General features: G+C 43.7%; 1 protein-coding gene across 4 annotated transcripts in view; it reads right to left on the reverse strand.

Annotated features, from left to right (window-relative positions):
- Nucleotides 1-2,303: 2,303 nt before the first annotated feature.
- znf638 (zinc finger protein 638) overlaps nt 2,304-23,874 on the reverse strand; it is a 203,750-nt gene continuing 182,179 nt past the window's right edge. For 2 of the 4 annotated variants that reach the window (XM_059650726.1, XM_059650722.1), the window contains exons 19-24: nt 22,892-22,954; nt 12,661-12,853; nt 10,335-10,892; nt 5,882-6,001; nt 4,189-4,310; nt 2,304-2,608 (exon numbers count right to left, since the gene is read on the reverse strand). In XM_059650726.1, coding sequence (XP_059506709.1) covers nt 2,540-2,608; nt 4,189-4,310; nt 5,882-6,001; nt 10,335-10,892; nt 12,661-12,853; nt 22,892-22,954 — 1,125 coding nt within the window. In that variant the 3' untranslated portion in view covers nt 2,304-2,539. The remainder of the gene's footprint in view (nt 2,609-4,188; nt 4,311-5,881; nt 6,002-10,334; nt 10,893-12,660; nt 12,854-22,891; nt 22,955-23,874) is intronic. The other 2 variants (XM_059650723.1, XM_059650727.1) reach the window with 2 other exon arrangements.

Consider the following 23,874-nt stretch of genomic DNA (forward strand, 5'->3'; position numbering starts at 1 on the left):
GAGGCTCTAGGTTCTTAGCTGCCAGAAGAGTTTTCTAACATATCCAAACGATTTGATTGCATACACACACTACTGGAACCAGATTGTGAGGGACCTGTTTACTATAGCAAAGCTACTAGTGCACTCTTCTGGTCCTAATAACTTCCTTGTAAATCTCCTCTGCACACCCTCATGCTTTCTATAGAGGTGATCAGAACTGAATGCAGTTTTCAAATAATGATTTATAGAACCCAGCACAACACTGTTCTTATGTACTCTTGCATGTTAATAAGCTCACACCGACATTAAGGGATAGGTTAATAGAAGGGCTTTGGAGAATTAAGGTAAAGATGAAGTGACAGACCATGAAATGATTGTCCATATATTTATGACAGTAACAGGACCATTGATGAGGAACTGAATTGCACTCACCAAAGAAATATAGTGATTATTCTAGAGACCAAGCATGCTACAGTATGGAACTCACGACTCCCCAGAGCCTATCCACCATCTACAAGGCACAATTCAGGTGTAACGGAATGATCCTCACTTGCCTGGATGGGTGCAGCTCCAACTCAGAAAGCTTGACACCTTTCCAAGATAAAGTGGCCTGCTTGATTGGCACCATATCCACTCGCTTCAGTAGCAGCAGCACTGCAGAAATTCACTTAAGATAGCACCTTCTGAACTCACAACTGCTTCCATCTAGAAGGACAAGAGCAGCAGATACATGAGACCACCACCTGCAAGGCCCCCTCCAAGCTACTCACTGCCTTGGAAATATATCACCATTCCTTCATTGTCACTGAGCTCAAATCCTGGAGTTTATTCTCAAGTGCATTGGGTCAAACTGTAGCACATGGACTGCAGCGGTTCAGGATATCAACTCACCAACACCTTCTCACTAGGGACAGGTAATAAATGCTGACCCAGCTCATGAAGACCACATCTCATGAGTAAATTAAGACAGACAGGATTGGTGGATAAAATGGTTAAGACAGCATACTTTCCTTTCCTAGCCAATGTATGCAGGAATTAGGAGCAACTGTGAGGCCACTCAGCCCCTTGATCCAGTGCTGCCATTCAGGTCAGCTGATTGCTCCATGTTGCTGCCTAGCCCCATTAACTTTTGCTCCATGGCTCAAGGATCTATCCAAAGATTCTGGTTCTACCACCTTTTGAGAAAGAGCTCCAAAGATTAAGTCTCTGAAAGAAAAGAATTCATCCGTCTTAAATGAGAAACCTCACTTTTTAAGTGACTGCTACTTCTACATTTGCCCTCAAGGTAAACAACCTGCACATCCATCCTCAAGAACTCAGGGGTCTCGTATATTTCAGTCAGATTGCCTTTTTATCTTCCAATCTTTAAGCCTGTCTGAATAGAGAAACTGCTGTTCCTGGTATCAGACTAGTAAACCTCTCTGATGTTTCCAATACATTCGCATTCTTTCTTAAGTAAGGCAACCAGTACTGAAAACAGTGTCCTTATGTGATCTGACTAATGCCTTGAAAATATGAAGTATATCCTCCCTAACTCTTCTATTTAATGCCCCCATTTGCTACCTCCCTATATCTACAACACAACTTATTTTCCTACCTACCTTTGCATTGTCAACAATTTTAGCAATTGTACGCTTGGTACTTTCATTTAAGTCATTAACATAAATTTTCATTTGCTGGAGGGGGTGTTGTTGGCAAGGACAGCATTTATTTATTATCCACTTAGCCTGGAGATGGCAGTGGTGAGCTGTTTTCTTAAACCTCTCCACACCCAGAACGTCATTCGTGTGTTCCAGGATTCTGACACGAGCAACAGTGAAGAAACACCGAAGTATGAGTCACAATAGTGACTGGTTTAAAGGGGAAGTGTGAATATGACACTCTTGTCCTTGGTTTTGGAAGGCGCTATCAATCAGCAAGATCTTTGGTGAATTTCTGCAGTACACACTGCATTACTGAGTGCCAGTGGTGGAGGGAATGAATGTTAGTGGATGTGGTTTCAATCAAATTGACTGCTTTGTTTCTGATTGCATTCATCCAGGCAAGTGGAGAGTATTCCATCATACAACTGACAAGCAATGCCAATGAATGTCACACGGTCCACATTCACACTGCACAGAGCCTGTCCATGTAGTCTCACCCAACATGGTGTTTATGGTCACAGACTGTCCATACAGTCATACCACCCACAGCCAGAGACCGTCCACAGACACACTGAGTCCACTCAATGGTCAGAAACTGTGCATGGTAAGTGATTGGAACAGTCGACACAGGTGCCCTACACAAAACAAGATTGTGAAATGATTTAAAGCAAACACTTTCACTAGAACATAATTGTGTTTAATTGAATTATAACAGAATTGCCAATTGTTACAACAATTTATGTAAAAACACAAGACAACAATACTAACCAAAAAACAACAGTTTCCATAATCGTTACAGCTGTGGAAAGATCATTTGTACAATGTTGTAACCATCTAGTTAAACCAGTAAAAGAAGAGAAAGGGAACACTTGGACCCAAAATATACTTTGACTGAAGTGCTGGGCAGGTGTGGTTTATCACTTCTCCTGCTTGGCCATGCGTTCTTGCTGTTTTCGGAGCTCCTCTTGTCGCTGTGTCACATATTTCTGTAAATTAATGCGCAAGTTTCCTTTAGTGCTCATTTCTCTTGCAGAGGTCGGTGAACTTGTTGAAAGTTTTTTTTGTCTAAAGTCTACAGTTGCCTATTTGGTGACCCTGCACATCATAGTCATGTTTAATAAAGTAACTTGCAGTCATTTGGCTGCTTATAGATTCACCACTTTTCAAAAAAAAAGAGCTTGCTACGTGCAGAGGCATTAAACTCTGCACAGCTGTCACTAATTAGAGCTCCAATGTGCATCCACATACAGCTCTATTTCATTACCCTCCAAACAATGTTTGACACAAGCAGACAGTCTCCTCCTCATTCAAAGTGATTCACTTATTTAGAAACCATGGCCTCTAAGGGATTCCCAGCAGTAAGGCACAGCACGGGACTGATTTTTCCACTAATGAGATACCCAACATTCTACTCTAGGCATTAAGAATGTAGGAGCAGGGGTAAGCCATCGAGCCTGCTCTGCCACTTAGTAAGATCATGGCTGATCCTTCCATGGACTCAGCGCCACCTATCCTGCCACTGACTGTAAGATTAGATTAGGTTCCCCACAGTGTAGAAACAGGCCCTTCGGCCCAACAAGTTCACACCGTCCCTTGCAGCATCCCACCCAGACCCATCCCCCTATAACCCACACACCCCTGAACACTATGGGCAATTTAGCATGGCCAATCCACCTAGTCTTTGGACTGTGGGAGGAAACCAGAGCACCTGGAGGAAACCCACACACACAGTCGCCCGAGTCTGGAATCGAACCTGGGTCCCTAGTGCTGAGGCTGCAGTGCTAACCACTGAGCCACCATGCCACCCTATAACCCTTAATTACTTTACTGTTGAACTATCTATCTTTTGTCATAAAAGCATTCAACGAGGTACCCTCAACTGCTTCACGGAGCAGAGAATTCCACTGATTCACAATCCTTTGGGTGAAGGGAGGAGACCAAAACTGTACACAAGAGTCCAAGTGCAGCCTCACCAATACTCAATACAGCTGCAGCATAACCTCCCTGTTTTTAAAATCAACGCCTCAAACAATAAAGACAATATTCAATATGCCTTATTAATTACTTGTTGCATCTTCGAAACAACATTTTGCGATCCATGCACAAGGACACCCAAGTCCCTCTGCACAGTGGCATGCTGCAATTTTTCACCCTTTAAATCACAGTCCATTTTTAGTCCAATCAAAATGGACGGCTTCACATTTACCAACGATGTACTCCATCTCCCAGAACCTTGCCCACTCACTTAACCTATCTATATCCCTCTGAAGACTTTGTTCTACCCCTCAGCTCAATGTAATCTGTGAACTATGACACACGACACTTGGTCCCCAACTCTAAATCATCTGAGAGGCACTGACCAACTAAAACCAAATACAGTTTATTCTAGCAGTCAAACCTTGTTGAGTCCACTCCATCCATTATCAGCCTCACCTGATCCACAAAATAGGATGCAGAGCAACAAAGCTGCAGCCTGAGTTGAGTTTTGATACTTTTTCAGGGTGTTGTTGATTGAAAAGGAGTTCAGTGTTCCTGGATATGATAAGACAACTAGTGAAACACCTACCTCCATATTCTTGTAGTGTAACACAGTGCCACAGTGAGTCACCTTGGCCGTGTCTTCATTTGTGTAGAACAAAGAACAAATCTGACAGAAGTATCCAGTCTTTGGAACAATAAACTCAACACCTACAAAAGTCAGAACAAATGTCAGTGATCTGAATGCCCGTCAACTACACACTCTTGAGCACTCACCTCTTCCTACACTGTATACCCGACTGTCGCCCAACAGAAACACTTCACACGCCCTCCTTCCTAACAAGTGCGCACACACTGCATGCGCGTGCACCCTCCCTCTGAAAACATGTGCACACACTACGCACGCGCACATATACTCTGCACACGTGCATGCTCTCCTTCTCAAAACTCTCACACTATGCATGTGCGCTGTGTGAAATGTGTGCGCGCATCATCCCAAACACACACACACACACAGAGCATGTGCACCATCTCAAAACACAGATAGAACATAGAACAGTACAGCACAGAACAGGCCCTTCAGCCCACAATGTTGTGCCGACCATTGATCCTCATGTATGCACCCTCAAATTTCTGTGACCATATGCATGTCCAGCAGTCTCTTAAATGACCCCAATGACCTTGCTTCCACAACTGCTGCTGGCAACACATTCCATGCTCTCACAACTCTGTGTAAAGAACCGGCCTCTGACATCCCCTCTATACTTTCCACCAACCAGCTTAAAACTATGACCCCTCGTGCTAGCCATTGCTGCCCTGGGAAATAGTATCTGGCTATCAACTCTATCTATACCTCTCATTATCTTGTATACCTCAGTTAGGTCCCCTCTCCTCCTCCTTTTCTCCAATGAAAAGAGTCCGAGCTCAGTCAACCTCTCTTCATAAGAGAAGCCCTCCAGTCCAGGCAGCATCCTGGTAAACCTCCTCTGAACCCTCTCCGGTCTAACCAAAGTTTTATAGAGCTGCAACAAGATCTCACAACTCTTAAACTCAATCCCCCTGTTAATGAAAGCCAAAACACCATATGCTTTCTTAACAACCCTGTCCACTTGGGTGGCCATTTTAAGGGATCTATGTATCTGCACACCAAGATCCCTCTGTTCCTCCACACTGCCAAGAATCCTATCCTTAATCCTGTACTCAGCTTTCAAATTCGACCTTCCAAAATGCATCACCTCGCATTTATCCAGGTTGAACTCCATCTGCCACCTCTCAGCCCATCTCTGCATCCTGTCAATGTCCCACTGCAGCCTACAACAGCCCTCTACACTGTCAACGACACCTCCGACCTTTGTGTTGTCTGCAAACTTGCTGACCCATCCTTCGATCCCCTCATCCAAGTCATTAATAAAAATTACAAACAGTAGAGGCCCAAGGACAGAGCCCTGTGGAACCCCACTCACCACTGACTTCCAGGCAGAATATTTTCCTTCTACTACCACTCGCTGTCTTCTGTTGGCCAGCCAATTCTGTATCCAAGCAGCTAAGTTCCCCTGTATCCCATTCCTCCTGACCTTCTGAATGAGCCTACCATGGGGAACCTTATCAAATGCCTTACTGATAAATGGGGTCACTTCCCTAGGAGGGTAAAATTTGTGACACACTCTGGTCAACTTCTATGGAAACAATGCATTCTGAGATTCACAGATGATGATTGCATTTGTGTAACATTGTTATTCAAGAGCCAAACTGTGCATGCAACAATTTTGTATACAACTCACCAATAGGGTTGTTGGGCTTATAAGGTGGCATTTTTAATTCAGCAATGGTGGCCCCAGTGAACTTTGTCCGCTTTGCTTCTGGTTCCACCTCAGAATTTGGCTCTCTTCTCAATTTAGCATCTGTTAAAAATAAAATGTATTAGCGTGGTTATATATTCCATATGCTAATTCATTTAGTAAAAAGGACTACTGAATTGGTGGTTAGTTTACTTCGAAAGCCTTTATAAATTTGCCTCAGGTGCAATTCACAAATAGCTACACTCACTTGTTAGACCCCATTTACTAAGGAAATACCCTGAGGATCAGTGAGAGACAGAGACATCTCTGGGGTCAGTGAGTGACAGACACACCTGCACTGGAGTTCCCCACGGATCAGACAGTGACAGACACACACCTGTTCAGAGAGATCCCACAGGATCAGTGAGTGACAGACACACCTGTATTGAGAGATGTGTGTAATATCTGAGACTTTTACTGTGTCTAGTTTTGGGCATCATGTTTTAATGAAGTGTAAAGGCACTACAGAGCATGGAAAAGAACATTTCCAGGGATGAGTGGGAATTTGACAGAGGTATTTAAATCATGAGATCTTGATAAAATAAGCTGTGGCTGGGAAATGAGGGTTTCACTTATAAGACAACGTTGGGTAGGCTGAGACTTCCTTTTTACTGGAGCATAGGAGGTTGAGGGGGTGACCTTACAGAGGCTTACAAAATCACAAAGGGCATGGCTAAGGTGAATAGCTAAGATCTTTTCCCTCGGGTGTGGGAGTTCAAAACTAGGGGATATATTTTTAAAGGCGAGGATAAAGTTCTAAAAAGGGCATAAAGGCAACTTTTTTTTTAAAAACAGAGTGGTTGGCATGTGGATTGACCTGCAAGAGTAGTGGATGTAGGTGCAGTTACAAGATTCAAGGACACTAATAGGAAAGGTTTCAAGGGATATGGACCAACCACAGGCAAATGAGATTAGTTTAGTTTGGAAACATGGTAAGCATGGACTAGTAGGACTGAAGGATCTGTCTCCATACTGTATGACTCCATGACTTAATTAGGGAAAATCCATTTGAGAAAGAACTTGAAACCAGAAAGTACAGGTTTAAGGCAATCAGCAAAAGAAGCAATGGTGAAATGAGGAAAAACTGATACATCAAGTAATCAGAATCCAGAATGCAGAGTCTGATAATGTGGTGGAGACAAATTCAATCAAGGAATCAAACTGTGTTTAATGATCACAATAACAGAGAAGCTCAGCTTTAAATTCCAGATTCACAAAGTGAATTCAAATTCCACCAGCTGCCACGGTGGGATTTGAACTGTGTCCTCACACTCTTTGCTAAGTCTTGACATTACCATTATGCCACTGTCTCCTTCATAATCTTCAATCAATGCACCCTACTGTTAAATTCTTGGGAGCCCAATGTCCTTTCGCGTCCAGAGTGGTGCACAGTTCTTTAAGTGTACTCTAATAATGGCTTTGCATAACTGAAGCATGGCTTACACCCTCTTGAATTTTGTTCTTCTACAGAAAAGACTAATTTTCTATTCTGCTCCATGTATTCCCAAATCTCTGCAGACAACTTCTGTTTTGAATTTTGCACTATTTAGAGAATAAGGTGAATAACTGAGCCAAAATAGATCCTGCGGGGATACCATCAGTCACATCCTAATATATAGCTGTATAAGACTTTAGTTAGGCCACAATTGTAGTAGTTTGTGCAGGTATGGTCACCATACTCTAGGAAGGAAATTTGGGGGGAGGGGTACTTTGGAGAGTGTGAGAACAAGGTTTTCCCAGAAATTGCCTGCATTAGAGTGTATGAGCTACAAGGTGAGAATGGACAAACTTGGACTGTTTTTGATGGAGTGTCAGAGGCTGAGGGACGACTTGATAGAAACACAAAAAATAACGAGAAGCATGGTTACGGTGGAAATATCATATACTATGGGGCACAGGTTTCATTTTAATTCAGTTTATTATTGCCACATATACTGAGTTACAGTGGAAAGTACTGTTTTGTGTGCTAACCAGACAGTTCACACCTGGCGTAAATATAATAGAACAGAATGCAGAATGTGGTGTGATCAGAGATAATGGGAACTGCAGATGCTGGAGAATCCGAGATTACAAAGGGTGGAGCTGGATGAACACAGCAGGCCAAGCAGCATCTTAGGAGCAGATGCTGCTCAGCCTGCTATGTTCATCCAGCTCCACACTTTGTTATCGCAGAATGTGGTGTTACAGCCACAGAAAAGGTGCAGAGAAAGGCCAACTCTAATGTACAGGAGATCCATTCATAAGTCTGGTAACAGTGGAGAAGTTGTTCTCGAATCAGTCAGCACATATTTTCAAACTTTTGTATCTTCTGCCCAATGGACATGTGTGAAAGAGAGTACAATCGGGTCTTTGATTACATTGCCTCAGGAAAGCAGCCAGTCAGTAGTGTAGAGGGAGTCAGTGGAGGGAAGGCTGTTTTTTGTGATGGACCGGACTGCGTTCACAAATCTCTGCAGTTTTATGCAGCCATCGTGGGAGTCAACCCAAGGAAAGCAACGGGCCCCGACCAGTGTCCCCGGTTGAGCACTCAGATCCTGTGCAGACCAACTGGCAGAGGTATTAACTGATAGCTTCAACCTCTCCCTCCTACAAGCAGAAGTTCCCAACTGCTTCATCCCTGTACCACGAAAACATACGCATGTGCCTTAATGACTACTGCCATTAGCTGACTCCAATAATCATGAAGTGCCTTGAGAGGCAGGTCACGGCCCACATGACTCCTGTTTCCAACCTGCCTCGATCCCCTGCAGTTTGCCTACCAACATAACAGGGCCACAGAGGATGCTGTATCTCTAGCCCTGCACTCATTCCTGGAAAATCTGGACAACAAAGACACTGAAGTCTGCTCATTGAAGGTGGAGCTGTAGTCAACACCATTATCCCTTCCAGACTGATCTCAAAACTACGTGACCACGGTCTCAGCTCCGCCCTCTGCAACTGGATCCTCAGATTTCTGACCCATAGGCTGCAATCGGTGAGGATTAGGTAACAACTCTTCCTGCACGATAACACTCAACACTGGAGACCCCTCAATCGTGTCCTCAGCCCCTTATTATCCTCCGTTTACACCTACAACGGTGTTGCCAAATCCTGAATGAAAGCCATCTACAAGTTGACTGATGACACCACGGCAGTGGGATGGATATCTGGCAATGAGTCAAAATACAGAAGGGAGACAGAGGGCTTGGTGACGTGGCGCAATGAAAACAATCTCTCCCTAAATGTCGGCAAAACCAAAAACAGATCATCAACTTCAGAAAGAAAGGAGAACATGCCCGAACACGCCCTCACCTACATCAATGGAACAGAGGTTGAGAGAGTGAAGAGCATCATGTTCCTCAGAGAGATGATAACCAATGACCTGTTCTGGTCTTCCAATGTAAATGCAACAGTTAAGGAGGTACAACAACACCTCTTCAAAACAAAAAAACCACAAAGAACTGCAGATGCTGTCAATCAGAGACAAAAACAAACTTGCTGGAAAAGCTCAGCAGGTCTAGCAGTATCTGTGAAGGAGAAACTGGAGTTCTGAGGAAGGGTCACCAGACCTGAAACGTTAACTCTGTTTTATCTTTCATGTCTTTTTTTCCTCAGGCGGTTCAGGAAATTTGGCATGTCCATATATATGGTGCCTCACCAACTTCTACAGATGCGCCATTTAAAGCAAACTGTTCGAGTGCATAATGGCTTGGTATGGTAACTGCTTTGCCCAGGACTGTAAGAAAGTACAGAAGGTGGTGTGCACAGCGAAACTTCCATCCATGGACTCCATTTACATGGCTCACTGCTGTGGAAAGGTGACCAACATCATCAAAGACCATCACACTCTGGTAATGACCTCCTATCACCTCTTCTGAGACACAGAAATCGCCGGTGCTGCTCATAAACAAAGTTGTTCACTGTATTTCAGTACACGTGAAGCAATCAATAATGCACCGAGACAGCATTCTTTCTATGGCACATTTATAAAAATTGGTAACTGTCATTGTGGACATGTCGAATTTAAGGTGACAGGAGGAAAGTTTAAAGGAGGTGTGAGGCATGTTTTGCTTTTTACACAGAGGGTGGTAGGTGTTACCAGGTAAGGTGGTAGAGGCAGAGATGACAGCGATGTCTAAGAGGCATTTTAGACAGTCACATGGACGGGCAAGGAATAGAGGGGTTTGGACCTTGTGGAGGCAGATGGGATTAGTTTAGAATGACATCATGGTCAGCACAGACATGGTGGGCCAAAGGGCCTGTTCCTGTGCTGTACTGCTTTATGTTCTAAATAGAGTATTTGGCTATTTTGTCCATTCTGCTCCCTGCCAATCAGCAGGTTTGCCAATAACCAGCAATCAATTTTGAGCTTCAGCTTTTAGTTTTAACAGCTCATTCCCCTGAACAAATCACTCACCTGCTCGCTGCTCCAGCCTTGTAGACTTGGTGCTGTCTCCTCCAGAGCTAACAGATGATGCAGGGGTTGGGGTTAGACTGCTGGGTTGTCCAGTTGTTTTGGTGGAAGGTTCACCGTCCCCACCCAATGAAGGTGCTGCTTCCTTCTTGCCAGCAGTGGGACCGGCAGCTTCTGGTTTTGATTCTGGAACAGGAAGGACTTTGCTGGGTGCTGTTGCAGGGGTATCAGGTGGCTGTGCCTGGGCTTTCTCCGAGTCTGTCTCCGTAGGCTCTTCTTTTACAGTTGTCTCGGTCTGAAGTTGGTTTTCAGGTTCAGCTTGGGGAGGGGCCTTGGCCTGGGGCTCAGCCTTGGCTTGGGGAGGGGCCTTGGCCTGGGGCTCAGCCTTGACTTGGGGAGGGGCCTTGGCCTGGGGCTCAGCCTTGGCTTGGGGAGGGGCCTTGGCCTGGGGCTCGGCCTTGACTTGGGGAGGGGTCTTGGCCTGGGGCTCGGGCTCGGGCTGGGCTGTAGGTTTCGATTTCAGCTCTGTCTTCTCCATCACATTTGTTGATGCATCACCTGCTGTGGAACAAAGACTCGTTTACCAGTCAGCATGAATGCATAAAGTTAGACCAAGCTGACAAAAAAAGAGGCCTTTCACCCCATCTAGTCTATGCTATATCTCCACCATTATCCAGAATTAATCTGTTTTTGAGATGGATATGCAGTTACAATCTCTCCACAACCAGAAAGTGGAAAAAAACCTTATCATGACGGTCTCAAAATGGTGTTCTTCACAGTTCCCTAGTAATGCCTTTGGAGTTTGGATTTAACTCCAACTTAAGTTGAAACAGTCATCCTGTGTGTTGTAGTGCCCAGTTCTGATCACTTCTGCCTCAGCCCAGTTGCTACCAAAAATCTTAAACAATGAATTAAGGATCCAGTGTATAGTAGCTAAATGTACTGAAGACACTGGAGTAGGAAAGTAAGTCGATACAAAAGTAAAGTAATCTCATTAAGTGAGTGGACAAAAATTTAGCAGACAGAGAATAACATGGGGAAATGTGAACTTATCAAGTTTAGGAAGAAGAGAAGTATTAGTTAAATGGAGCGAGATTGCAAAACTCAGTGGTACAAAGTATTCTGGTAAAACAATCACTAAGTTAACCTTGGGCTCTGACTGTACCTACTCATTCACTCTTTTCTTACCCACTGCTCTCTCGTCATCAGCATAAGTACCAACCTTTCCTAGCTACTATTTTAGTTCTTAACTTGAAACATTATTTCTGCTTTCTTTCCATGGATGCTGCCAGAGGGGGGAAATGAATATTTGTGGATGTGACACCAATCAAGTGGTTTGCTTTGTCTTGGATGATACTGAACTTCCCAAGTGTAGGGAGTATTCTAACACACTCCTGACTTGTCTTGTAGATGGTTGACAGGGCTCTTGCTGCGGAATTCCTTGCATCTGACCTGCTCTTGTAGCTACAGTATTTCTATGGCTAGTCTAGTTCAGTTTCTGGTCAGTGGTGACCAGATATGCATGGTTGGAGATTCAGCAATGGTCATGTCATTGAATGTCAAAGGCTGATGTGAGCATGGCCTTGTATTTGTGCACAAATTTTACTTGCTACTTGTCAGCCCAATCCGGGTGTTGCTGCTTTGGATATGGACTATTATAGTACCTGACGAATTGTGAATGATGTTTGACATACTTCCGACCATAGTGTCATCAGTAAATTTAGCTACCATACCTTAAATCCTTGATTTATTGGTTGAGATTATCTGGGCTGAGGCAGGAGTGACCTGAGGAATTGTGGATTGTGTTGAACATCCACACTGCTAACCTTATGACGGAGAGATATACAACACAACTCAAATTCAGAACTACAAGTCTGGTGTACCTTCATGGAATTTATAGCACAATCTGACACAGTCCAATCACAATACAAGCTTTCCAACTATTGTTCTCATCTCCCAGTTAATTACCCAATTCCTTTTAAATTATGCTGAAGGAAAACAAGTGTAGATATTGGAAATCTGAAATTAAACTTTCAAAATACTCAGGTCTGACAGTACCTTTGAAGAAGAACAAATACTTCTGACTGATAAATCGGTAAACGTACCTCCAGCATTTTCTGTTTGTGTTTAAATCAAGTTATGTTTAGCCACAAGGATATTCAACTTAACATGATGTATAGCTATAGTCAAACATTTTCCTCCATCACAGTTCAAGCACAGGACTGGAAGCCTAGACCTGTTTAGGTGTGCTGTCTGGATGGACCCAGAGATTCTGTGGGCCTCCCTGGTTGGCTGTTACCGTGTGACAAATCCAGGACTATGACTTTACCTGGAATCGGTTCCTGTTCCCTGACGTCCAAAGCTGCCTCTGTTTCAGCTCTTTCTGAAGGTAGGACGTTGGTTTTAGATTTATCTTCAGGAATCTGATTTCCAGAAGTGCCTTCCTCTTCACCCACTTCATCTTCACCCACTTCATCCACAGTTACAAATTCATCCAAGTTAAAGGGAAAGACATCCTTTTCCTTCGCAAATTGAAAAAAAACACATTTCTTAGAAGGACAATTTTGAGGACATTAGTGCTGATTAAGAGGAAATTTCCCATTTTAACTCTCTTCTGGTTTAAAAAAAATGGTCTGGTCAACTGCCACTGGCGCAAGAATAAAACAGGACCACTGCAAGTCAGCTCAAAGGGAAGAAAGGGAACCACACTGAAAGCATCTAAGGTATTCTGGGAATGCAGTCGTCATTCTCATGTAAAAGCAGGAAAATTAGAACCTGAGCTATGTTCTTTGCATTTAAAAAGCCACTGATGGCTTGAGTTAAGACTTTTCTAACATGAATCAGGCAAACACACCAGTAGTTGAGAGATAATGGGAACTGCAGATGCTGGAGATTCCAAGATAATAAAATGTGAGGCTGGATGAACACAGCAGGCCAAGCAGCATCTCAGGAGCACAAAAGCTGACGTTTCGGGCCTAGACCCTTCATCAGAGAGGGGGATGGGGTGAGGGTCTGGAATAAATAGGGAGAGAGGGGGAGGTGGACTGAAGATGGAGAGAAAAGAAGATAGGTGGAGATTAGAGTATAGGTGGGGAGGTAGGGAGGGGATAGGTCAGTCCAGGGAAGACGGACAGGTCAAGGAGGTGGGATGAGGTTAGTAGGTAGGAAATGGAGGTGTGGCTTGGGGTGGGAGGAAGGGATGGGTGAGAGGAAGAACAGGTTAGGGAGGCAGAGACAGGTTGGACTGGTTTTGGGATGCAGTTGGGGGAGGGGAAGAGCTGGGCTGGTTGTGTGGTGCAGTGAGGGGAGGGGACGAACTGGGCTGGTTTTGGGATGCAGTGGGGGAAGGGGAGATTTTGAAGCTGGTGAAGTCCACATTGATACCATTGGGCTGCAGGGTTCCCAAGCGGAATATGAATTGCTGTTCCTGCAACCTTCGGGTGGCATCATGGTGGCACTGCAGGAGGCCCATGATGGACATGTCATCTAAAGAATGGGAGGGGGAGTTGAAATGGTTCGCGACTGGGAAGTGCAGTTGTTTGTTGCAAACCGAGTGGAGGTGTTCTGCAAAGCAGCCCCCAAGCCTCCGCTTCAGTAGTTGAATTCAGCACCACAACTATACAGCTCTACTCCTTCCCAAACCAACAGTGCGCTGAAGTCATGATTCACCATTTCACACATCTGTGACTTTGTGCTGCGTGTTTGTCTTTTGTCTAATCCTGTACTCCTGCCTCTCCCTGATCGTTCATGGCCTCTCTCTGCCCAACTCGGCTCAGTGGTTAGCACTGCAGCCTCACAGCGCCAGGGACCCGGGTTCGATTCCAGCCTCGGGCGACTGTCTGTGTGGAGTTTGCACGTTCTCCCCGTGTCTGTGGGGGTTTCCTCCGGGTGCTCCGGTTTCCTCCCACAGTCCAAAGATGTGCAGGCTCGGTGGATCGGCCATGCTTAAATTGCCTGCAGTGTTCAGGGATGTGTCTGGGTGGGATGCTTCAAGGGCGGTGTGGACTTGCTGGGCCGAAGAGCCTGTTTCCACACTGTAGGTAATCTAATCTAATCTATCCATTCCTTCCCACACCATCCGTTTCTTCCATCCCACCACCTGCTTCCCCCCTTCTCTTTCTGTCATAAGCACCATCCTGTCCCCCAACCTCTCACCAAACAATGTACTCTTGCTCTCCTGCCTATTCCACCATCCAGATCTTGTGAAGACCAAATTTTTTTTTATTCTTTATTTGGGTTGTGGTCCAAAATGGGAAACAGATAATGCTTTAAACCAAGGACTGGACAAGTAGAGATTGCAGGTTTAAAAAAGTTACTGTAACTCACGGAGATTTGTATTGACATTGTTGCTTTGGACTGTTGCATGAACTGCAGGAGATCAAGAAAGCAGCTCACCACCACGTTCTCAAAGGCAACCAGGGATGTGCAGTCAACACTGGTTCAACCAACAACATCCATGCCCCATGTGTGAAAAAGAAAGGAAATGGCGGAGTGGGGAAAATGTTTGAGACTCAAACATGGGTCTGTGTTCAGGGCAGGTTTTGCCCAGAGACAGACTGTTGACAGGGTGGACAGGCAGGTAGTACTGAGGAGGTGTGGAGGCTGCAGGAAGATCTAGACAGTTTGGGAGAGTGAAATTCAATGTGAGCAAATGCAAGGTCTTGCACTTTGGAAAAAAGAATACAGGCATGGACTATTTTCTAAACAGTGAGAAAAGTCATAAAGCACAAGTACAAAGGGATCTGGGAGTGCTAGTCCAGGATTCTCTAAAAGTTAACTTGCAGGTTGAGTCTGTAATTAAGAAAGCGAATGTAATGTCGTTTATCTCAAGAGGGTTGGAATATAAAAGCAGTGATGTGCTTCTGAGGCTTTATAAAGGTTTGTTAGGCCCCATTTAGAATACTGAGTCCAGTTTCGGGCCCCACACCTCAGGAAGGACATACCGGCACTGGAGCGTGTGCAGCGGAGATTCACATGGATGATCCCTGAAATGGTAGGTTTAATGTACGATGAACGGCTGAGGATCCTGGGATTGCATTCATTAGCGTTTAGAAGGTTGAGGGGAGATCTAATAGAAACTTACAGGATAATGTATGGCTTAGAAAGGGTGGATGCTAGGAAGTTGTTTCTGTCAGGCGGGGAGACAAGGACCCGTGGGCACAGACTTAGAATTAGAGGGGGTAGATTTAAAATGGAAATGAGGAGACATTTCTTCAGCCAGAGTGGTGAGCCTTTGGAATTCATTGCCACGGAGTGCAGTGGAGGCCGCGACGTTAAATGTCTTCAAGGCGGAGATTGATAAATTCTTGACCTCACAAGAAATTAAGGGCTATGGGGAGAGTGCAGGGAAGTGGAGTTGAAATGCCCATCAGCCATGATTTACATGATAGAGTGGACTCGATGGGCCCAATGGCCTTACTTCCACTCCTATGTCTTATGGTTCCGGTTTCTCTCTCGGAACCAGCTGTGTGGGCCAAGAATCATCAGCATGACACAAATTTTCTAATTGGTTCCTGGGCAAATAAACAACCTGGGTGTGAACAATAAAGAAGCAGAAAGCCTCCAGACTATAAAAATGACAGCATCACCTCTGCAGTGAAGTAACCTGGACTGAAGGACAGCTGGCTATTCGCTCCCACCATTTGCTATAAATTATTACCTCTAACCAGTCAGTGAACAATTGATGTATTTAGTATAAAACTGGAAAGACTTAGGGTATATTTTTAAGGCTAGAGGAAGACGATTTAAAAAAGGCATGAAGGGAAATTTTCTATTTTTTTAAAAAAAAGTTTTTGCATCCGTGTGTGGAATGAACTTCCAGAGGGAGTAGTGGATGTAAGAACAGTTACAATGTTTAAAAGACATTTAGATGAGTACACAAATAAGAAATGCTTGGAGGGACATGAGCCAAGCACAAGCAGATGGGATGAGTTTAGTTTAGGACTTTGGATGGCATGGACTTACTGGACCGAAGGGTCTGTTTCCAAGCTGCAGGATTTTAGGAAGATGATCAAAGACCAAAAGAATTTGGAAAAAGAAATAAGGATACCCCCTTGAATCCTGCAGACTGGTGAAATCCACCATGATCCTCTAATATTTTTTACTCCATATCTATGTTTATTTGCTTGTCTGTGTCAGTCTGCATGTATACGTAAGGGGTTTAAAAAGTGGTTTGAACTGAAGGTAGTAGCAAGATGGAATGGACTGAGGGAAGAGCTTAGCAACAAAGATGGTTGAGCAACAACGGCAGATGTTTAAGAAAATATTCATTGCACAGAACAAAGATATACTGCAGTGCAAAAGGAGGATTCTGGGAAGGAGATAAGTTAACCATGGTTAATCAAGAAATTAAAGACAGCATTAAATTGAACGATGACGCATACAATGTGGCAAAGATTAGAGTAAGCAAGAGGATTAGGAATGTTTTAAAAAAACTAAAAATGACCAATGAGGAATAAAGGAAGAATATAAACTTTGAGGATAAACTTGCAAGGAATATTAAGATGGATAGCAAGGGCTCCTTTAAATATATAAAAAGAAAGAGATGCCAAAATTGTAGAGTCATAGAGACGTACAGCACAGAAACAGACCCTTCAGTTCAGCTTGCCCAAACCAACAAGATATCCTGAATTAATCTAGTCCCATTTGCCTTCATCTGGCCCATATCCCTCTAAACTCTTCCTCTGCATATACCCATCCACATGCCTTTTAAATGGTGTAATTGTACCAGCCTCTTCTACTTGCTCTGGCAGCTCATTCCATAAAGGCACCACCCTGTGAAAAAGTTGCCTCTTAGGTCCCTTTTATATCTTTCCCCCTCTCACCTTGAACTTATGCCTCCTAGCTGCAGACTCCTCCACCCCAGAGAAAAGACCTTGTCTACTACCCTTCAGAATTGTTCTGACGAAGGGTCACTGGACCCAAAATGTTAACTCTGATTTTTTTCTTCACAGATGCTGCCAGACCTGCTGAGTTTTTCCAGCAACTTGTTTTTGTTCTATATAGATCACATCTGCTGCTCTGCCCTCAATCCTCTTTGTTAATTTTTCAAAAGAATCAAGTCATTGAGACAGGATTTCCCATGCACAAAGCTATGTTGACTATCCCTAAACAGTCCTCGTCTTTCCAAACACATGTAAGTCCTGTCCCTCAAGATTCCCTCCAACAATATGCCCACCACCAATGTCAGGCTCTCTGGTCTATAAGTCTGTGGCTTTTCCATACCACTTTTCTTAAATAGCGGCACATTAGCCGGACCTTGCCTATGATTATCGATGATACAAATTTCTCAGCAAGGGACCCAGCAATCACTTCCCTACCTTCCTACAGAGTTCTAGGCTACAAATGATCAGGTCCTGGGGATTTATCTACCTTTATGTGTGTTAAGCCTCCTTCTCTGTGATATGGACATTTTTCAAAATATTGGTATTTACTTCCTCATGTTAACTCTCTTCAATGTGTTGCTCCACAGTAAACACTGATACAAAACACTCTAATGGGACGATCCTTAGATATTAAAAAAAGTAGCTAAACATCTTCTAGGAATCCTTAAATGTGGAAAAGCTCCCAAAGGATGGTAAAACTGCCTATGTAATAACTGTATTTGAAAAGGAAAGGAGACCACAAAATAGAAAACTATAGGCAAGATAAGTCAGTGTGTGTTAATGGTGTGTTAAGGTGTTTTTTATAGCTTGTAAAGCAGATCATTGAGAAACATACAACATGATCAAACAGAGTTAGCATGGCCTCATGAAAGGGAAGTCAAGAGTAAGAGTCTGCAGATGGATAAGGCAGGCTAAGCGAGTGGGTAAAATGTTGACAGATGGAATACAATGCAGCGGAAATGTGAGTTTATGTCCTTTGGCAGGAAGAAGAGAAGAGCTGCACATTATTTAATGGATAAAGTGCACAGAAAGCCTCAGCGTAGAGGAATTTGTGATCCCCAAGCATAGATCACTAAAAACTAGCGTTCACATTCAGCGGTGAATGAGGATGGCAAATGGAATGTTGGCCTTTATCTCAAAATGAATACAGTATAAAAGTACAACACTATAACAGGAATTACACAGATCACAACTAGAATACTACGAACAGTTTTAGTCTCCTTATCTAAATAAAGGTGTCCAGAGAATATTCAGTTGTTTAGTCCTAGAAATGGACAAACTGCCTATGAACAACAACAAAGTTGCTGGAAAAACTCAGCAAGTCTGGCAGCACCTGTGGAGGAGAAAACAGAATTAACGTTTCGTGTCCAGAGACCTTTCCTCAGAACCGAAACCGGTCACCGGTCCCGAAACAATAACTCCGTTTTCTCCTCCACAGATGCTGCCAGACCTGCTGAGCTTTTCCAGCAACTTTGTTTTTGTTCCTGATTTACAGCATCTGCAGTTCTTTTAGTTTTTAAACTGTTTATGAGGCCAGGTTGAATAGATTGGCCTTTTTCCGCTGTGGAACATCGAAGAATGACAGGAAACTTATTGAAATATATAAGATTCTTAAGAGACTTGCCAGGGTGAATACATAAAAGGTTGTTACCCTTATGGGAGAGTCTAGGACCAGAGGTAATGATATCAAAGTAAGATGAATAGGACTTCTGTCTGTCCCTGGGTAGCGAATCTTTGGAAACCTTTACCACAGATCGCTGTTGAGGCCAGGTCATTAAAAATCAGGCTATCTTCCCCTAAAATATTTTTAATGAGTAAAGAAATCAAGATGGGAAGAAAAGCAGGAAATCTAGAGGATTATCAGAATAGTCATGATCTCTTTGAATGACAGAGCTGATTTGATAGGGGCAGAGGTAGGGATTCAGCCTATCTTTCTAAGGCCATATGTTGATAATTCATACTTTGTTTTCCTATTTAGTACAGATTAATTTTTAATAAATTATGGTTTCTTGCATACAGAAATATGGCGTACGAGTTTTGTTAACTCAAATTCATCAGGCAGGAAAGCTGGGGCACTTGATTTAAATTGTTAACTTTTATGATAACCCAAGGAGCAATGAGACTTGAATATCAGTGCACTTTTACAAGTAGTACAGGGCTAATGGTAAGATTCTTAGTAGTGTAGATGAGCAGAGAGATCTCGGTGTCCATGTACACAGATCCTTGAAAGTTGCCATCCAGGTTGACAGGGCTGTTAAGAAGGCATACAGTGTTTTAGCTTTTATTAATAGAGGGATCGAGTTCCGGAACCGAGAGGTTATGGTGAAGCTGTACAAAACTCTGGTGCGGCCGCACTTGGAGCATTGTGTACAGTTCTGGTCACCGCATTATAAAAAGGATGTGGAAGCTATGGAAAGGGTGCAGAGGAGATTTACTAGGATGTTGCCTGGTATGGAGGGAAGGTCTTACGAGGAAAGGCTGAGGGACTTGAGGCTGTTTTCGTTAGAGAGAAGGTTGAGAGGTGACTTAATTGAGACATATAAAATAATCAGAGGGTTAGATAGGGAGAGCCTTTTTCCTAGGATGGTGACGGCAAGCACGAGGGGGCATAGCTTTAAATTGAGGGGTGAAAGATAAAGGACAGATGTCAGAGATAGTTTCTGCTTCACATTTTGCTCTTCCACACTGCCTCCCTCCTGCACTGTCACTCCCTTCTCGTGACATGCCCTATCTTTCACATTCCCTCTTGTTCTCCCACCCAACCCTTCCCCTTCACCTCCTCGTTTTAGGCTCACTTTCACCCAGCTTAGTCTCCTGTCCACCCCCTTCCACTGACAGCTGTTCAATCAATCATCTCATTCATGTTTACTGAATTTATATCCACCCAAGTAAGTTAACTGTGAAGAATCTAAAATTGTTCATAGACTGTGTAAAAAGGATATGTTTTTCTCACATCTCTCGGTACTTTAAGTGCTGCCCCACATCACGATATCTCTAATTCTCTCCGGACATCGTCATTCATCATGTATCTGCATTCACCCTTTCTTAAGCTTATTGTTCTACTCTCCACCATACTGCTATATGCCTTCTCTCTCAAACAAGACTGACCTGCCTGCACTCATTGTCTTGAAGCTGACTTTGTTCTAGTCCCCAGTGACAGTCTGCATTCACAGGAACTTGAATGATTGCTTCCGATATCACAATTCCTAGCTTCTCAAATATGAGTGTTCTTAAATTGGCCAGTACATATTTAGCAATCTACTGCTCAGTTCCTACCTGCATTTCCATTTTGTTTGTATAATGCCCTTTCACCTCCCAGGGCCTACAGTCCTTCAGGATAATGGGCTCACTACAAACCCCAACCATTTCTTCTCAATTTTTAGATATTCAAAAACAAAAAACTGAGCCAGTACTCCTAGTTGACCACATTTTCTGCATCTGGGCTCTTCAAAAATAAATGCCATTTCACTTATGCAACAAGTAAACATTTGGCAACTGAATGTTATAGAGATTTATAAAATAATGATGGTCATAATTAAGGTGAATGGCAGGTGTCTTTTCCCCAATAAGGGGGATTTCATGACCGGGGACAATTTTTTTCAAAACACACTTGTTCGTGTGTAGAATGAACTTCCAGAGTATTGAACTCTCCCAGCCTAGGGAAAAAGATCCTTGCTATTCAGCCTATCTACCCCACTTACGATTTAGTAATTCTTTATAAGGTCACACTTCAACTGCCTATGTTCCAGCGAAAAAAGTCCCAGCCATCCAGCCTATTTTTATAACTCAAACCTCCATTCTCAGAAACATCCTGTAAACTCCTCAGATACAGAAGTAGTCCACGTTCAAATGCAATAAAGATCTGGACAATATCTAGGCTTGGGCTAACAAGTGGCAAGTAACATTTGCACCACACAGATGCCAGGCTTTAAATAGGCAAAAAAAAACTAACCACGGTCCAATGACGGTCAATGGTGTTACCATCACTGAATCCCCCAATATCAACATCCTCTGGATTACCATTGACCAAAAACTCAACTGAACTTGCCAAATAAACATAGTGGCCATAACAGCAGGTTACTTCCTGACTCACCAGAGCTTGTGCTCCATCTACAAGGCGGAAGTTAGTGAGTGCTGGAATACTCCCCACTTGCCTAGATGAGTGCAGTTCCAACAACACTCAAGAAACTATTACCATTCAGGAGAAAGGAACACACTTGATTGGCACCGCATCCACAAGCATCAACTCCCTCCACTGCTGACAGTAGCAGCAGTGTGCACTATTTACAAGATACACTGCAGAAATTTTCCTAAGATTCTCAGGCAGTACCTTCAAACGCACAACGATTTTCATCTAGAAGGACGAGAGCAGCAGATACATTGTAACACCGCCACTTGGAAGCTCCCCTCCAAGACACTCACCTTCCTGACTTGGAAATACATAGTTATTCCTTCACTCTCGCTGGGCAAACTATTCTAGAAATCCCTACCTGACTGCATTGTGGGACACTCCACAGCAGGTGGATTACAGTGGTTCAAGATGATAGCTCACCATCCTTTCAAGGGCAACTATGGATAGGCAATAAACACTGGTCAGCCAAAGACTTTCACAACACGTACATGATTTTTAAAAACTTTCCTGAACCCTCTCCAATTTAATAATATTCTTCCTATAGCAGGGCAACCAGGTCTGCACACAGTACTCCAGAACAGGTCTCATCAATGTCCTGTACAAACCCAACATGATGTCTCAATCACTAGACAAAAGTTCTCAGCAATGAAGGCAAGTGTGCTAAATGCCTTAGTTACCCTGTCTGCCTGTAACACAAATTTCAAAGAATTATGTACCGGAACACCTAGATCACTACCCAGGACACTACCATTAATTGTATAAGTCATGCCCTTGTTTGTTTTACCAAAATGCAATATCTGACATTTATCCAAATTGAACTCCAGCTGCCACTCTGCAGGCCATTTGACCCAATTACGAAGGTCTCTTTGTAATCTTAGATAACCATCTTCACTGTTCACTATACCTTCCATCATCCAATTCGCTGATATATATAAAAGACAAACAAAAGCGGACCAAGTAATAATCTTTGTGGAACACCACTGGTGACAGGCCTCCAGTCCACGAAACAATCCTCCACCACCATCTTCTGTCTCAGCTTAAGTTTAAATGGAGTAACATCTATTTGGGAAAGGTGACAAATGACGACTGAGGGACCATAAGAAAAGATTTGAAAAGCAGGGTTGAGGAGCAGCTTTGGAAGAGATTGGAAGAAAGCAGCAGGGTGAGTACTAAGGAGAAGGAGCAGGTCCAAGATGAGCATAAGGGGACGAGAGAATCAAAGCAGCACTAAGCAGAGGAGATAGAAAGTGATACAGTGACTGGAGAAAGTCAAAGGGTTTGGTGGTGGGTGGGAGGTAGGGACGAGGTGTCAAGGAGCCAAGAGAATGAGGATTTGGGCGGGGGGGGGGGGGGGGGGGGGGGGGGAGAAGGTGTTTAGAAACCAATGGGAGAAGTTGGACATGAGGTCAGAGAAGCCAAGAGGAGAAGAGAGATGGGGCAAGGACAGAAACTGACAGCAGTATCGCTGAGGGATATGACTAAAGAGAATGATGGAAAGTAGGACAGAGCAGGAGCAGAGTGAGAGGTTAAGAGAGAAAAATCACCGCTTCTTTCTTTGGAATTTTGCTGCTAGTCCTGCGATCCTTAATGCTTCTCTCAGAAGTAGTCTGAAAAACATGAGAAGTTTATCATTTTTTTTGCTCTTCAAACTACTCCATGCCCTGTGAGCTTCCATCAATATGCTCTCACAGTGACTGCAAAAGGGGTTAATAGAGAGAGAGGTAAATGAGCTGGGAGAAAAAAAGCGGGTGACAGAAACATTGAGTGCCTGCAACAGTCTCTATCAGGGTGGGAAGGAGGGGAGAGAATGAAAGACAGAAAGAGAGGATGGAAGACAGACGCAGAGTGACAGAGAAAGTAAGACAGAGGGAAAGGTGGAGTGCATGCACACGAGAGGGAGGGGGAGCTCGCCTGCAAGAGAGGGGTAGCGCACATGCAACAGAGGGATAGCAAACAAGAGAGAGACAGGAAGCACAAGCGCCAGATAGGCAGAGGGTGAGAGAAAGGGGAGTGGCAGGTTGACAGGAAGAGTACAAGAGGGGCCAGCACTGGACTGAAAGGGAGCAGGTCAAGGCAGATGTGACATCAGGCAACATATAGTCTGAGCACATGGTGTCAGGACTGTGTGTGCAATGGGTTTGGGGCTATCTATAAAATAAGATGACAATGTTAAAAGCTACTTAATGACAAGTGGTGGGAAGTTCCACAAGAAATGGTGCTGGGTGAATCACTGCCGTTAATTCGAGGTTATTCCGAGGTTAATTCCAAGGGGTACTGTGTCAAACGACATGGAAATGAACAAGCTTGCAGAACAGATGTACAGTTTCAACACTGGCAAATGTGAGGAAATACTTTCTGTTTGAGCAGTCAAAATGTATATAAATTGGACTGAAGTGCAGGTACGTAAATCAAAACGAGCAACAAAAGTTTACAAGACCATAACAAAAACATTCAGGTTTCCTTCCAGAGGAGTACAAAGCAGAAAAATGTGCTTTAAAACTCAGTTGGACCATGCAGAGTATTGTGA

This window comes from Stegostoma tigrinum, chromosome 1, assembly GCF_030684315.1.
Source record: "Stegostoma tigrinum isolate sSteTig4 chromosome 1, sSteTig4.hap1, whole genome shotgun sequence".
Classification (NCBI taxonomy): domain Eukaryota; kingdom Metazoa; phylum Chordata; class Chondrichthyes; order Orectolobiformes; family Stegostomatidae; genus Stegostoma; species Stegostoma tigrinum.